Here is a 17,245-nt window from a genome sequence, read left to right as displayed (position 1 = left end):
TGAGACACACCACAGTAGTGTAGCAGTTAGTGTTGCTCCAGGGAGCCAGTCGGGATGGATCCTGACCTCAGGTGTTGCCCGTTTACACATTCTCCCTGCCTTGAGTAGTTGCATTGAATTCTTCTCACAACATAAGCTTTGCTGCTAGGCTTGACTGCAATAAATTACCCTTTAGAGTGGGAAAGTGGCAAAAAAAAATCAAAGGGGAATTGCAGAGGGGAAAGGGATGGCTTAGCCAGGACCTAGCATAGACTCAATGGGCCAAATGTCATAAGACAGATCAGTGCAACCCCAGAACTTGATACAGTTCTTTAGAAGACAGAAGCCTTAACAGAATACATGCCAGGAAGAGAAGTTGGGTGGTCAACAATACAGTGGAAGTAGGACAGAAGGGTCAAGAAATGGATCTCAGACATGTCTAGCCCATTGAGAAAGGGGCAATGGCAGCTGACCAAATAATCTCAACCTTAATGACAAGATAGTTTATGAACACCTCAAGCATGGAGGTAAGGGTGGCAGATACAGGGATAAGGAGTTTGAAGCAGAGAAAAAAGCAATCCTAGCCAATTCATTTGACAATCAACAATATCCTACGTAGTGGACTAAGCCCAATGTATCACCTGCACATCCTTCCCACCATCAGTAGTATCTACACAAGGCACTGCCTCAAGGTGGCAATATCTATCAAAGATCCTCACCATCTGGGCTGTGCCATCGTCTCATAGCTACCATCAGGCAGGAGGTATAGAAGCCTGAAGTCCCACACCACCAGGTTCAGAAACAGCTACTTCCATTCAACCATGAATGAAGCTGCACAGCCCTAATTACTATCTCAGTGTAGCAACACAAGGACCACTGTACACTAAAATGGATGTTTTTTTTGTTCTAAGTGTGTTCTTTCTTGTAAAAATCATGTATAATTTGTTTTTCCTGTGAATCCTACTTCTCTGATGCTTTTCATTGCACTACTGCATACAGGTACATGTTAATATGACAATAAACTTGACTTTAAATGTAGTCCTTTAACTTTGGTCCAAAGTAGTTTCTGATTTACAGGTTTATGTTGTTTACCAATAATAAGATTTAAAATAAATGGGAAAAGTCTTGAGATCAATGAGGGATTCTTTTACATAGGCTCCATTAAATTAATGACTTGAAAAAGAACACCAGTTGTTTGCAATTTTAATGTCATAGATTAAACAAGATTCTTGGTTGTCTAGTTTCTATTTGAACAACCATTCATTATGTACTGCTACTCAAATAGTCACTAAGCATTTCAGCCAAACTTCCATAGGTGAGCAAAATCACATAACATGTCAATCAAATCAGCATATTATTTTTTGTTAATTGATTTAAGTAATTAAATAAAATGTTCATCTTCAAGGGAATGTTGGATAATAAAAACTGATGCTATTAATGTCAATGTAGAAGGTGCAAATGGAGCTGGGCGCGATATATATTGACTTGATTTGTTTCTGTTCTCACTCCACAGATCATCTTTGAAGAAACTTAACCAAAAGAGCTGGACAGCTGTGGGCTCTGAACCAGTTTAGGAATCAGCTAACACTTAATTTTATTGAAATCCAAACAAAACCTAGAATCAATAAAACTGCATTTGTACATTTATGGATATCATACAAGACCATTATACAACTAATTTGATGCTTATACCCATATTTATAGTTCAAAAAGCCAAGTACCCACCCAAAATACTTTCTATAATCCATAAAATTAAGGCACAAATAGAATATCACAGATTAGAGTCAATTTAATATATTGATGGCTTGCTGTCTCCTTTCTTACAGTGAAAGACTAAGTATAATTTTTCTGCTTACTTTGAAATTCCACTACAGAACTACACTGCTCCATTGGTTACATCTTTGTTAACAGTTTTGGAAAAGCATATTGATTTTTAGTTTAGAGTTGTGATCTTTTCACTTTTGTTGTTTCACTTTGTAGTCAGCCAGAGCAGCTTTAATCGCATCTTCTGCCAACACTAAAACAAAAGAAAACAATTAAATATGCAGTTTAAGTTCAAACATTTACTTGAAGTAAGAAATTAGCAAACATCTCAACTGAACCCACTTCCATAGCCCTCAATTCCAATCTAGATGTTTTGAAGGAATAATGGTAGAACGGTTATGTCTCTTTTACAAAAAACCAAGCAGGTACTCAAAGCACAGTGTGAATAAACATCTTTTTCTAGCTTTCACTCTAGAACAAATTTGTACCATGTGGGAAGATGCTCAGTTTGAGAATCAAAAGACTGATTTATCTTTACATAAGAGGAAACAGTATTACACTGAAAAGTTGGCCAGCAATGTGAAGTGGGTCTTGAATACACAAGCTACTGATTCATAAGTGAAGGTACTATTACTTAAATTACTCAGGATCACAAGTAAACAAGGCTGCATAAGATACAAACTCAGCATAGTTATACAACTTAACTATTTTCTCATCGATATTCAAAAGTGAATCAAAAGCAACAATTGGTAAATGCTTTATAAATTTGAATAATATTCTTTTTACTGAAATTGAACTCCTTTGGAAAAAAAGTGTACAAAAGTTCTGTTAAGAGTAATTTCAAGTTGCTGAATTTCTTATAACCATTAAGAACTTTTCAGTGTCTGCATTAGTTTCTGGTAGATCCCAAGGTTTCAACCTTGCACCCAATGATAAAACCTCCCAATCACCCTTTCAGGTTTGTACTGATAATACCTAGTTTAACCTTTTCCTATGACATGTTTGTGGTCTGCCTAGCTTTATGGCAAGACAAAGTCTGTACTGGTGGAACATGGAAAGCAAGATCCTTTACTAGTGTTTTGACAAAAAATTCATACAAGAATGCCAAGAGATGTAGTGAAAATACTCAAATGTTTACGCTCAACCATGTGAAGATCATGGCTGATGTATTGCCTGCAGTTTATTTCCTGCCTGAATGCCATATCCCAAGTCCAAAAAAATCAATCAAATCACAGCCCAAAGATGTGCTGCCATCTTGAAGGCTAAAGTTCAATGAGCTCTGTGGATTTTTCTTTGTCTCAGTCCTAAATGGCTGATCTCTTAACCTGAGATTATGCTCTCAAAAGTATGCAGTTAGAAGGGAAAAAAAATACAGCATTTACCCTTATAACTGCTCTCAGAACCTGCATGCCTCAATAAGATTGCTCTTTTCTCCACCCCCCCCCCCAAAAGTCTATACAAATTCAAATTAGTTGGCAAGTTTGCTGTGCTTTCCATCACTATGAAATAAACCCAGACCTACTTGAGCAATGCAGTTTGACTGGAGGAAGGCAGAGCTCCTTAGCAATATCTGTATTCTTGATCTTTGAGGCTTCATCTACCTGTAATTAAGTGAAAGCCAATGACAATTTCTTCAAACCAGGCATGATCATGAGGCACAAACAATATTGCTATACAAATTTTAAAACCTGCAGCAGAAACATCTGATATTTAATATAATACCATGCCACCCCAAGGTACAGAGCAATGGCATATGCTCCAAGATTAGCCTCAATCTACAAGAATACAATTTTCCATCAAAATAATGTATCTCTTGCTAACATCAGTACCAGAGCAGCACCCTTTCCGTTTGTTACTATTAGTTTTTGGAAATTTCTCCAACTAATCAATAGCAATTCTTGAAAATTAGGTCATTTGCCTTCTTTGATACAGCTCTGTTTTTCTATATTGTATTCAGGAGATACAATTTTATGCCGTTCCTCTTCCTACCATAAAACCATAAATTCAATGATGCAAAGCCTCAATCATACAACATATTTGCATGGGTTGCTGGATAAAGTTCAGGAGGGAGGAAAAGAGGGTATCTGCTCATGTAAATATTCTGTTGGAAGGAAAGAAACTTTGTGGGCATTTAGAAATCTCAGTGACCAACTTTGGTGCTTGACTGGTGTTTTATTTTAAGCAAACATTCCTTTCAATACATTTTTGTTGAAGTATTCCAAACAAACAATGACAAGTTATATTCTGAAAATGATATCTTTACCGTTTTTCCTTTCACCCATTCTGTTGCCAGTGAGCTGGAAGCAATTGCTGATCCACATCCAAACGTTTTAAATCTTGCATCAATAATTTTTCCATCATCATCCACTTCAATCTTAGAAGAGAAAGTAAATGAAAGTGATTTGAAATCTTTGCCTTCATTGAGGTAACATCTCAGTCGCAATTTTTTTTTGGGGGGGGGATATTAACTTGGAGTAATGGCTGTAAATATTCTAATGTGCAATGCAAGGGAGTTGGCTGGGAAATAGAGCAGCCTGTGAAGTTCTTTTACATACTGCAGTCTCCCTCATTACATCTTTTCTCAAGTCAATTTAATGGCTTGGAGAACTACTCCAAAATTCCTTCAACATAGCCTGACCACTAGCTAGAAAAAAAACATGTGCAGTACCTAGATTAGGAAATGACTCTGCTTTTGTTTTTTTTAAAAAAAATAGAAGGAACTCCAGGTCAGTCACATTAGATTAGATGTCACTGCAGAACACATCAGTTGCACAAATAGTTTGAATTGCCATTTGACACTGGTTTCAAATATCAGCAGTAACTGTCTAGGTCTATCTGGACAGTTTAAATTATTTATATCCATTGTTTACTTTCCAGTAGAATTCTTTGGGTAGCAAATCACAAGCAGGACTTTGGGGTTATTTAACAGAAGTCAACAGTTATATCTCAACCATGAACTATGTTCAAGTCAGGACTAATTCACAGTTAAGAAATTCACAAGGAACTTGCCACATTTTGCAGGTTAATAGTTTACCTGTAGCTTCATGACATCACCACAAGCTGGGGCACCAACCAGGCCAGTCCCAACATTTTTTGAATTCTTATCCAAGGAGCCAACATTTCTGGGATTCTCATAGTGGTCCACTACCTGTTAGGGGAAAATCAATTACAAAAAATTCCACCACTACATCAAGTTTCTTTTTCAGCCTCTAATCACTATAGTTCCTGCATATGTCATAAAAGTGTTAAACTAATAGGTCAACAAGCAACTTTATTAATAAAAAATTCCCTTAATATTATATGCAAAGAAAGCACAACTGAACTATTCTAAAAGTTATGTTAACATCACACATCTCTACCAGATATAAAGCTACTAATATCCTTAGTCTCATTTTTAAGGCAGTAAAGTACAATTTAATATGAACCTGCAAGTACATATCCACATCTCAAAACTCCAGTTACTGCTCAGTCATCAAGGTCTGACGATTCAATGACCCATGACTCTGCACTTCTGACCTCTTGCTGTTAAGCTTCATGACTCTGCACTTCTGACCTCTTGCTGTTAAACTGACCATGCTCCACAGAAATTGGTCAATCGTCACCCCACCCCCCAGCTTAATCTATGTCCTTATTTCCCTCCTTCCACTCAACTCACTGACTCCCCATGAACCCATTCATCTACCTCCCGGCTTTACCTCGTTACACAAGATGCGGAAAACACTCAGGTCAGGGGCAGCACCAACATTTAATGCCACCAGCACTACCTCCTCCTTCTCCACAACCACCACCACCACCTCCCCCACAACGACGACCACCACCAGCAGCATCTCCCCCACAACGACGACGACGACCACCACCACCTCCACCTCCTGCATAACAACAACCACCACCACCCCCACCATTAACTCTCCCTCCCCCCTCCGTTGTAATCACCCCCTGCATTAAGTCGCCACTGACCCACTGCCACGCACAAGAGAAAGATTCCCCCCGGCCTCCCCGTTTTCGGGTGGGGGCCGGTCTCCCACCTTCTTGTGGTAAGCAGCCAAGACGGGGGCTCGAGTGTTCACCGCCAGGCGCAGCAGCCATCGTGCCACAGCGCTCCTCACTACCACCACCGCCGCCATCACCACGCAACCGGCCGCACAACAGCAACTGCGTAACTCGTCCCTTTTACTGTACGTCAGCCGTCAATCACCCACGGGCCGCGCCTCCCGTCCCGTGACGTCGCCGCGGCGGTCGCCGTAGAAACCCCAGCCGGGGATTGTGCGCGCCCGCTGCAGCCTGCGCTGCAATAGTGTTGGTCGGTCGGGTAGTGGTGCATGTCGTCTTGTTGCAATTGCTATACCATTCCACCAAAAAGCTGCAATATTACAGATTCTTTAAACACTAATGTGGTGATGATACATTGGAAAATGCACATCATATCAGATATCAGCTGTAAAAAGAAGTCAGTGGTTCAGACAGGATGCTGGCTGATTTATGCATTTGCGACGTTCTACTTTTGTTAAAGGTCTCTTGTACCTTGGCGGTTTATTTCTTGGATGATGGTATATTTACCTGGTAAGGGAGAGGCTATGATCTGCCAAGGATTGGGTAGTTCTTTCAAGAGCTGCATAGACGTGGGAGATTCTAATCGTACCATGGCAATAAGAGTTATTCGACCAGAGCGTACTGTATACTGTGAATTCCTGAAGAACCTTGAAAGTGAGGAATCTTCGTGAAGAATGTGTTGTTTGGAGCACGTGGCTTCAGACCAGAGCAGAACTTTTTGCTGCAAGATTTCTCTCGCAGTGGTTATTTTGAAAACTTTTGGAAAATGGATTACTGCATGAAGCTATGCAAATCGTTTGGGGACAATTGTAAGGAAATAGCCTTGCTTCTGCTGAGAGCAGAGCCCGTCTTCCACTACCAGAAGAAAAAGAGTGAATGTTTGTTGTCCATAATTCAATCTGCATGTCTCTGACCTAGATGTCCTCACGTTCCTCAGAGGATACCTCAAAGAGAAAACCAGAGATACCAAGCATGCAATATGGATAGGCTGAGGGCAGAGAAGGATAATGACGTATTCCACTAGCCATTATGTTTTTCCATTGGCACATGTTACAGCTACATGGTTTTTCTGTGGCAAATCATGAAGCGATTTCCTGCAAAGTGATCATTGGCTGAAGTTGCAGAAAGAAGGGCACCAAACGACTACCAAGGAGCTGGATGCTGCTACCTGGGTGGCGAGGCTGGCCACCTTTACAAAACCTGCCCAAACCAAAAACACAGCTTTGACCAGGCAGCGAAATGAGAAGAAACTCAGGAGCGGAGAGCAACAGCAGTTCCAAAAGAAAGCAAGGCTCCTGCCTCCACTGTTATACAAAATGAGGAGCCCCAAGTAATGGAAAAGGAGAAGGAAAATAAGGAAGAAGAAAACAGAACAAGACAGTTAAATGAAGTATGGTACAAACCTCCTCAACCACTTCCAAACCCAGTCCAGAGGCTGCAGGGGAAATTGAAAGTGACTTAGAGGCAGGGCAAGGAAGGGAAAGAAAAGCCCACAAATCTATTGGTACCAATGTACAAAGATGCACAGAGTAATGGTGATACCTCCTTTAAAATGGAGCAAAGAGGCCAGCAGAAGGAAAATAATTCTGAAGCAAATACCAATTGTTGCTGGGAAACCGTCAATGCCGTGAAAGACATCCACTGACTTGCCTGAAGCTCACTGGTCTTCCTGAGCAAGGTGTCATCCATGACCAAGTGCTGCAAAATAGCAAATTCAAAAGTCCTGCACTAAGAGAAGCGCTGAAGCTGGATGCAGGCAGCAAAAAGACTGTATGGGTAAAGGCAGAGTTTAGGGCCCTCCTGTTCCACACAAATGAATTGAAATGTGTTTTAAACCCCCATGAACTAATTGCATGATGGTTATAAATGAATGAAAACTGACAAAGGAATAATGTGACCTGTTATAAAAATGTTGACTTGAATATTCTGCAATAAAGCATAAGATTTTTAAAAAAATTCAAAATAAACAATGGTTTTGCAGGTGCAAGCTTTCAGTCATCTTTAGGGGGCCCAATGTATCACATCTGTTTTGAGAGAACAACCTAGCAAAGAATGGAGGGATATGGATATTGTGTAGGCAGAAGGGATTAATTTAGTTAGGCATTTAATTACTAGTTTAATTAATTCAGCACAACATCGTAGGCTGAAAGGTCTGTTCCTGTGCTGTTCTGTTCTACGTTGTATATATAAAAATAATTCTGGGAAACAAATAAATGATAGGATAAATGTGTGCAAGACACATGGTCAATTCTGACGGGCACCATTAGGCATCAAATTGAGTACTGAAGATAATGTTGTTTTCCTGTGAACAATGATATTGCAACAACCAATTCTTCACACACGCTGACCTTACAAAGATGGCGACCGCTGAAAGACGTATTCCCAGCAATAAGGTCTAATGATGTCATTTTGAAGTGCTAGATCAATGAAAGCCAAGTTTAAAAAACAGTCGCGTTTTTATGACGCATTTATTAGCCTTCTTTTGTTACTTTATTCTCTTCATAATAAATCCCATGCTCGGCTCACCTTCTGCCGAGTTGTTTGTATTTTTTCCCTTATTTTCAAACTTTCGTTAAATTAAGGAAGGGTGTTATGGGGGGAAGATGTGTTTTGGGCACGGGGGATTGCCCTGGTTTGGATCGGGCGCCGTGAGCTTTCCCGCACTGCCTGCACGATGGCGACCAGCGGGAGGCGGCGGGCGAGTGAGGCCGAGGAGCCGGAGCCCGAAACCGCGGGCGAGTCGGTGGGGGAGGAGGAGAAGGAGGAGGAGGAGGAGATGGAGGACTCCTCGGAGGATGAGCAAGAAAACGAAGCCGAGATCCAGCGGCTGGAAGAACAGGTGCGACGTGAGGCCGGAGCAGCGGCCGCACGGCGGGAGGGAGGCCGGAGCCCGCGGGGTTTAAACACCGGTCCCCGCCTGTTGCTCCGCCGCGCCGCCCCGCCCCGACCCGCCGCCCCCCGCACTGACCCGCAGCCCCCGCTGACCCGCCCTCCCCCGCCACCCCCCGCACTGACCCGCAGCCCCCGCACTGACCCGCCACCCCCCGCACTGACCCGCACTCACCTACAGTCCCCGCACTCACCTGCAGCGGGGGAATAAAGCACAGAGCGCGTCAGGAGCCCAGAAACCCGGGGCCGTTCCCATGAGAGGCTTCTCTGAAGGGTCAGCCACAGAGCCCTGAACGAAAAGGAGAGCATGTTGCTGTGGCTTCACTGGAGAGGGAACACAATCCACCCGCGGACAAAAGTTCCTTTCTTTGAAAGAGTAGGGCAGAACTTCTAGCTGCGTGCCAGGGGGATCAAGGACTGCACTGTGTAATGAATTGATGCGTATGAATGGTATGCAAGACAAGGTTTTCACTGTACCACGGTGCATGTGGCAATAATAAACCAATTGCAAGCATCATAAACGAGTAGAAGGAATCGTCTCAAAACACAATAAAATCCCATGATCATTTGTTACGTCTTGATCCCCAGTTTAAAATAAAATAAAATCAAAGCTCGGAAATGCGGGCGTATCTATTCCTGTGCGTCTCTGATTTAATGCTTTAGGAGTAGTAATAATGGTGCAATGAACCTGGGGTGAATACACTCTTTATGTTAACTTAGTAATTGGTTACAATAATGCTATCTGGGTACCTCACCACAACTACAAAGTCTTAGTTTTTAGCAGCTGATTACTCAGGTGACAAATGCAATGAAATTATTTTTTAAAATGGCAGTATTTGCTGTTGGTGGAGATACTTGTCTAGAGATCATAAGAAAGAGATTAGGCATTGCTGAGAAGTTTTGAAGTTCATTAGAATGATATGGTTTCACCTTCTTTGCATAAATAACTTTGTCAGCAATCTCGGTATATAACAAATGGTAATTTAAACAGGACACCACAGACTAGTTATCAATAATCCTATTGCTGTTCCTTATTGAAGTTAGTCTACCCCAGGAAAACTGTGAAGTCCTTTGTAATCTAGATTTCTTGTTAAGCTACTGAAAATAATTTATTTATTATAGAATTACATGTAAGCATTGTAGGCCATATCCAGTGAATACTTTTTCTGTTAATTGAGGGAATCCAGAGAAGAGTCTAGAGGGAGGCCAGAGACCCTGGGAACTAGAATGCTGGTGACATTTTGAAATTAGTTCTTCAATGTTAGAGCAAAAAGGATATCTTCTATTATGCAATTTGCTTCAATTAGCCAGCACAAAGTTTCCTCGCCAATGATTTAATAGCATGAAGTCACTTAAAAGAGATTTAGAAAATTGAATTAAATGTTTTGGGCATATGAACGAAGTGTTTAAAAAGACATGGAGTTTTCTCATGACAATTTATTTTGCATGTACAGGATTATTATCTTAAAGTCAAATAGTCCTGGGTTATTAATTAAACATGGGATGTGATCAGGTTTAATTGATTCTTGGTCAGGAAGTTAAATTGTACATTTCAGAATGCAGTTAAGAGGGTACAACATTAAATGACTAAATTTCTTTTTAAGTGTAATTATAATATTAAAGATCAAGGAGGTAATGCCATTCCCTTCGCTGTCTAAAATGCATGTTATTTTGTATATTGTGAACAATTTCCCCCTTTCATTTTTTCTCTAATGACTTTCTTGAATATTTGGCAGAACAGAAATTTTTAGCAAACAAGAGTGCCACCAGAAACATACTTGGTATGTGTAATAGGTAGTGAAGATCATGAACACAAATATTTGTGTCTTGCCTGTTTGGCTTCTATGTGATTCAGTTGTAAATAAATCCTTTTTGGTAGCTTAACTTGGATAAAGAGGTCTATACTGCAAGTGACTTCATTGTCATACTTGGGGTAGACTAACTTTAGTGGGGTCAGCACTAGTGCTCTGCTTAAATTACAGTACTGCAGATTTTGTGATGCGAGGCTACTTTTGCAATGAACTTGATGGTGTTATCCACTAACTCTGCATTTCAGAAGGACGTCAGCTCTGCAGTTCCTGGGGTATCTGACTTCCTTTTTGGCCATTGGCAGGGTCCCTAGGTTCCCTCTCTACTGACGTTTGCAAATTAGCCCAAGTAATAGCAAATAAATACCTTTCTGCAATTTTGCCTGTCTTGTCCACTAACCACAATTATTTTGAAGTTCATGCAATTTACATAAGTCCTTGCTAATCATATATTACTCTGTTAAATAAAATTATACACGTCCATAATCATTAGGAGACTAACTGGTATCTTGGCATAGAGGTAATAGTGTTTTGTGCTTTTTTTTTTAGCTTTCCATCAGTGCCTATGATTACAATTGTCATGTTGATTTAATTAAATTGCTACGTCAGGAGGGAGAGCTAGTGAAATTGCAGTGTGCTCGACAGAAGATGAGTGAGCTTTTTCCACTTACTGAAGGTAAGGTTATGATTGCAAATATATTGAAAGCTTGGGTCTTGTGACATTTTAAAGTGGACCAGATTTTGTAGCACATTTGTAACCAGCTTGGTGCTTAGAAGTTGTAATCAACCAACTTTTACGGAGTTGCTGGTGTAGTTTTAACCATTTATCAGTAGTCTGTGATCTGTTTTTTGGATTGTGTGTGTGTGTCTTTGTAATTGTAATTTTTATCTGTTTTTGATGTTAACCTAATGTAGTCAAATATCACCCATGTAATTATGAATAACTTATTTTGCGAAGATTGGGCTTTGCTGTATTGGGAATATTAAGAAAGTAAGTAAATGTGATTTTTTTTTTGCAGAGCTTTGGCTGGACTGGTTGAAAGATGAGATTCGACTGGCAGAAGAACCACATGACAGGGAGAAAGTTTATGAACTGTTTGAGAAGGCCATCAAAGATTATATTTGTGAGTTGCTTTAGTTGCTACATTTTAGCTTCATCCACAATTCACAGGAAAGAGAAATCATAAGTTTCTCTGATCAACCTGTCAGCATGGTGGCGCAGCAGTTAGTGCTCCAGGGAACTGGTTTAAATCCTGACTTCATGCTCTCTCTGTGGAGTTTGTATGTGCTCCTCATTACCGCTTGGGTTTCCCCCAGGTACTCCAGTTTTCTCTCTCATTTCAAGGATGTGCTGATAAGTTAACTGACTATTGTAAATTGCCCTTTAGTGTAAGTAAGAGGCAAAAGAATCAAAGATGACCTGATGATGAGAGGGAATAGTTTCAGGAGTTACAGAAAAACAGGCGAGGAAGACTGGGAATAATGGGATTGCTCTGTCGGGGGCCAGCATGAACTTGAGGGGGCAAATGGTTTCCTTGTATATCTTAGTAAGTCAAAACACTCTCTCTGCTTTCTTTAAATTAGATCTCAGCTTGTTGGCCAAACAGAGTTTTATCTGAGTGGAGAAGGAAAGGGATTTTAGGGTTGCTAAAACTGTGTTAATTTAACTAAGTTCTAGCCACAGTATAGCTTTGTATTTAAGGCTGAAGTTAGATTGCCTGAAAATGACTTTTGTCTGTTGAATAAACCTAACTTTAAAACTGTGATTATTAACTGGGAAATGAAATGTCCATTCTGTTTAGAGCAGATAAACAACTGGGAGTAATGTCACTCTGTCATTAGCATGATGTAGCTTTCTGTATTTGGATATATTGGGACAATCATGTTCTCCATTACTCACTTTGTTACTCATTTGTTTTTGACAAATGGCAGAACCTGCAATTACAGATACAGGAAATCTTCAGATAATTGAGACTAACTTTAGTTATAAAAGCTGTATAGGCATCTCTATGAATGAATTCTCAATGATTATCACGCTCTTTAACACTATTTCTTATCTTGTGAAGTCCTGATGGCTATATTGTATTAAAACAGTGTGCAGAACTGAAGAGACTCCCATGTGTAATGGACATTGCAGAACAACTATGTATAAACACTAAGGAATTGGAATTGGTTTATTATTGTCACATGTACAGTGAAAAACTTGTCTTGCATACCGTACATACAGATCAATTCATTACACAGTGCATTGAGGTAATACAGGGTAAAACAACACAGAATGCAGAGTAAAGTGTCACAGCTACAGAGAAAGTGCAGTGCAGGTAGACAGTAAGGTGCAAGGTTATAACATGACGAGGTAGATTGTGAGGTCAAGAGTCCATCTTATACTAGGGAACCATTCAAGAGTCTCATAATAGCGGGATAGAAGCTGTTCTTGAGCCTTGTGGTATGTGCTTGCAGGCTTTTGTATATCCTGCCCAATAGGAGAGGGGAGAAGAGAGAATATCCAGGGTGGGTGGGATCTTTATGCTGGCTGCTTTACCAAGGCAGCGAGAAATGGAGAATCCGTGGAGGGGAGGCTGGTTTCTGTGGTGTGCTGAGCTGTGTCCACAACTCTCTGCAATTTCTTGCGGCCTTGGGCAGAGCAGTTGCCATACGAAGCCATGATGCATCCAGATAGGATGCTTTCTATTGGTGCATCAATAAAAGTTGGTGAGGGTCAAAGGGGACATGCCAAATTTCTTTATCCTCTTGAGGAAGTAGAGGTGCTGGTAATCTTTCTTGGCTGTTGTTGGACCAAGACAGGCTATTGGTGATGTTCACTCCTAGGAACTTGCAACTCTCAATCCTCTTGACTTCAGCACTGTTGATGTAGACAGGTGCATGTGCACCACCCCCTTCTTGAAGTCAATGACTGGCTCTTTTGTTTTACTGACATTGAGGGAGAGGTTGTTTTCATGACACCATGTCACTAAGCTCTCTATCTCCTTCCTGTACTCTGACTCATCGTTATTTGAGATCCAGCCCACTACAGTGGTATTCTCTGCAAACTTGTAGAAGTAATTGGAGCAGAATCTGGCCACATAGTCATGAGTGTATAGGGAGCAGAGTAGGGGGCTGAGGATGCAGCCTTCTGGGGCACCAGTGTTGAGAATAATCGTGCTGGGGGTGTTGCTCCCTATCCTTGCCGATTGCGGTCTGTTGGTCAGGAAGTCAAGGATCCATTTGCAAAGGGGGGTGTTGAGTCCCAGGTCTCAGAGTTTGGTGATGAGTTTGCTCATCACTTAGACTTAGGTTCTGAAATAATATCACAGGATATCAGTGCACAGAAGTTTAGTGCTCTTTCTACAGTTCCTTTCTGTAGTGTTAGCATGTTTTAAATCGTACTGCTACTAAAAACATATGAAGCTTTTTTGAACAATTAGCCCACAACATAATTTTAGGAGCTATGTGAGATTTATGGGCACATTGTTCCACGGTAGAATCAGTGGTGAAGAGGTTGTCGGGTATGTCACAGAAGACCACACTTTGTTCTATGTGATGTTTTAGAGTCAAAAACAGTGCTCTGTCTGCAGGGGGCATTCCAACCATATGTAAGCAAGAAGCCAGAATTTATATGTGAATTGAGTTTAATGGAATAATTCCTTTGTTGTAAATGGCTAGTATTTACCAAGAGTTGGCTATAAAAATGCATATGCTATTCCTTGGTCTGTTTTAATATACATTACTATTAATAAATACATTTTAAATACAGGTCCTGAGATATGGCTGGAATATGCACAGTACTCTATCGGTGGGATTGGCTTGCAGGGTGGTATCGAGCGAGCTCGTGAGATATTTGATCGAGCTTTAACTGCTGTTGGATTACATATGACAAAAGGACTAGCAATCTGGGAAGCCTTTAGAGAATTTGAAAATGCTATTTTAGGAACTCTACAGGTAAGCAAATATAACTCAAGATTAATACATCAGAAGCTGTTTTCGTGGTCTTTTTCATGGAGGTAGACGCAAACCAGCTAAAAGTAATTAGCTAGCAATGCAGAATATATGGAATGGTAAGTTCGGTTTTAGCTTTTTATAGTCAATTCATGCCTGTTTAACCTCATACCTCATCTTCCTCCACTGTATGCACATTGCTCAGAGCCCCGTTTGGTGGGTGTGATGTCAGTCCAGCTCAAACACAAGAAATTAGTGCCAAACTATTGGTTAATTTGTGTTTGGTTGTTTAGAAAGTGAAGTTGCCCTAACTCATTTTATAGCTGATAGAAAGGATACTTGAAATCTATGCATGAGACATGAACCCAATTTTCATGGATGAAATAGTGTTCTCTGGTTTAAGGCATTAATTCAGTCTTGATTTCACAATAGTTAATTGATTTGTTTCATTAATTTTATCAGCGAGATAGTTTTTAATTTTCCTTTAGTGAAGAATTGAGAGTAGAATTTTGTCCAGGCATTAGCACAAGCTTGCTGCTCATCATCCACACTGAAGACTTGGCCAATGTCAGAAAATAGGACTTTTAAACAGAAGTACAGACATAGTAATGATTGGCTGTTTGTCCTTACGCTTCCAGTGCAATGCACAGTTGATGTGAACTTGTGGATTTAGAGTGAACAGTATTAAAATGAGCAATAATAGTTGAGCTTTAGATTGATAATTGTTACTGAGATCTGTAAATAATCCTGTGATATGTCGTCCTGTTCATACTTGCCTTTATCTGCATAAGATCAAGGGGATTCATACTAAAACACAAGGAGTGTTTTAGCATGAATATTTTTTTTGAGGAAAGAGCATTGATTATGGCTTTGAACGGACCATATATCACAAGTAGAATGCACAGTCTTCTGAATCTGTCAAATTCTGAAGTGTCATACCATTTTAAGTAAAATTTCAGATACCTTATTGGTATTTGAAATGATTTAAGGACTGGAGTATTCTGGAATGTTCAATTAAATTCCTCATATTTAAATCCAGTAATTGTCAGTTCAATTATATGAATGTTTTTTTTCTCCTCTGACAGCCCTTACCTGGCACCATTTTGGCTCCAGAACAGCAGGAATTGATGAATGCACAACTTGACCGAGTACACGCACTCTTCAAGAGGCAGCTGGCTGTCCCTTTGCTTGGTAAAGTGCTTTTAGTTTACATGTGGATAAATGTGCATCCTTGGGAAATATGTGCATCAGGCAGAACTTGCTTTGTGTAGGGTGCCTACTAGACAGGCAGTTATAAATCTTTCATATTTGGAGCATGAACTTAAATTCCAGAAACTTATAAAATAGGAGCAGGAGTGGACTATTTGGCCCTCCTGGTCCTCCATTCAAAATGATCATGGTTGATCCTGACTCTGAATACCATATTCCCACTCAGTCTTCATAACTCTTGATTTCTTTTGCATCTAGAAATTTATCCATCGATTTCTATTTAGCAACTTGTCCGCTGTAGCCATCTGTGGAAGCAAATTCTTCTTCCCACAACTTGCTGAATGAAGACATTTCTTCTCAACCCTAAATCTCTTGCCCCGTAACCTGGGACTGTGACTCCTTGTTCTAGATCCCCCAGCCAGGGGAAGTATTGTTCTTCGGGAAAGGGACCAAATCTGCACCGACTATTCCAAGAGTGGTCTCAGCAAGGCCCTGCGTAATTGCAGCAAAACATCCTTGCTCCTGTACTCAATCCTACTTAATTGCTTGCTGTACATGTATTGCTTTTAGTGACTGAGCACCCAAGTCTGTTTGCATATCTTCCCAAACAAGCACCATTTAAATAATATGCTGCCTTGTTGTTTTTCCTATTAAAGGGGATAACATTGTATTTATCCATATTATTAGTGCATCAAGTGTGTTTTTGCCCACTTGCTTAATCCCGCTGTCCCCTTGAAGCTTCTTTGCATCCTTCTCACAATTCACAATCCCATCCTGTTTGTCATAAGAGAATATAGATTAGATCACAGCATGAATTTTGATATACTGAATAAAATTTGAAAGAGGGTGAGAACCATGGCTGATGTAATTCAGAAAGACCCATCTGAACATAGCTCACAGACAAGAGACTGACGGTCCCCACTATCATACAGACAGCTATAGCTCTCAACCTTGCTTACTACAATACAGAAGGAGACCAGCCCCACAACCTCTCAACTCCCTACACCATTTACCCCTTAGTGCTAGTAAATGTAGGTAATTTACAGTAGCCAATTAACCTACCAAAATGTCATTAGGATGTGTGAGGAAGCTGGAGCACCTGATGGAGGCCCACATGCTCATGAGGAGGACGTGCAAGCTCAGAGGTCAGAATTGAAGGTAGCTGTGAGCTAACTGCTGTGTCACTATGCCATCCTTTTAAAAATATAAGCAAAGATGAGAAGAGGATTCTGCTTCCAACGTACAATGTGAAACGTGTAAGTGCAGACTCCCTAATGTTTAATCAACAAGTTGATTAGCCATTGTCAAAACTAACTAATCTTGTGCCATCTGTATTCCCACCTTTCACGAATGGCATAATCAGTGTGCTGGCCTATCCTCCTGTAATGAGTTGGCTTTGTTTAAAATAAAGCTCCTGCAACCTAGGCTATAAAATCTTGCATCCTAGAAGTCTACCATTCCATGAAGACTGCCAGGTACTGTAACTGCCAGTAAAAGGCAGCCCTGACCATTTGTATTTTATTTTGCTGCCATAATAAAGCATTCGTATTACTAGAGCTCTGCAAAGAACTTCAGTGATCTTTTTAGCTGTAATGCTGAACTGTTGTCAA

General features: G+C 40.5%; 2 protein-coding genes across 2 annotated transcripts in view; one reads left to right on the top strand and one right to left on the bottom strand.

The window, feature by feature from the left end:
* Positions 1-1,165: 1,165 nt before the first annotated feature.
* On the bottom strand, positions 1,166-5,911 carry iscu (iron-sulfur cluster assembly enzyme). The gene is made up of 5 exons (XM_052032008.1): positions 5,769-5,911; positions 4,778-4,891; positions 4,007-4,117; positions 3,266-3,344; positions 1,166-1,996 (listed from the first exon to the last, which is right to left on the bottom strand). The coding sequence occupies exons 1-5, from the start codon at positions 5,865-5,867 to the stop codon at positions 1,935-1,937; spliced, it is 465 nt and encodes a 154-aa protein (XP_051887968.1). The 5' UTR covers positions 5,868-5,911; the 3' UTR covers positions 1,166-1,934.
* Positions 5,912-8,326: 2,415 nt separating this feature from the next.
* The window catches only part of sart3 (spliceosome associated factor 3, U4/U6 recycling protein), a 40,480-nt gene continuing 31,561 nt past the window's right edge, over positions 8,327-17,245 (top strand). Inside the window, exons 1-5 of the mRNA XM_052032025.1 lie at positions 8,327-8,632; positions 11,040-11,166; positions 11,510-11,614; positions 14,245-14,429; positions 15,512-15,617. Of these exons, the coding sequence (XP_051887985.1) occupies positions 8,468-8,632; positions 11,040-11,166; positions 11,510-11,614; positions 14,245-14,429; positions 15,512-15,617 (688 nt within the window). The 5' untranslated portion in view covers positions 8,327-8,467. The remainder of the gene's footprint in view (positions 8,633-11,039; positions 11,167-11,509; positions 11,615-14,244; positions 14,430-15,511; positions 15,618-17,245) is intronic.

Source organism: Pristis pectinata, chromosome 17 (assembly GCF_009764475.1).
Source record: "Pristis pectinata isolate sPriPec2 chromosome 17, sPriPec2.1.pri, whole genome shotgun sequence".
Lineage (NCBI taxonomy): Eukaryota > Metazoa > Chordata > Chondrichthyes > Rhinopristiformes > Pristidae > Pristis > Pristis pectinata.
This window is presented reverse-complemented; position numbering and strand designations above follow the sequence as displayed.

Excerpts from the sequence above, each read along its gene's own strand:
- iscu (XM_052032008.1), bottom strand. The coding sequence starts at position 5,867 with ATGGCGGCGGTGGTGGTAGTGAGGAGCGCTGTGGCACGATGGCTGCTG. Across the intron at positions 4,118-4,777 it reads GTGATGTCATGAAGCTACAG|ATTGAAGTGGATGATGATGG; the intron begins GTAAACTATTAA and ends TTCTCTTCTAAG. Across the intron at positions 1,997-3,265 it reads AGTCAAACTGCATTGCTCAA|TGTTGGCAGAAGATGCGATT; the intron begins GTAGGTCTGGGT and ends CTTTTGTTTTAG.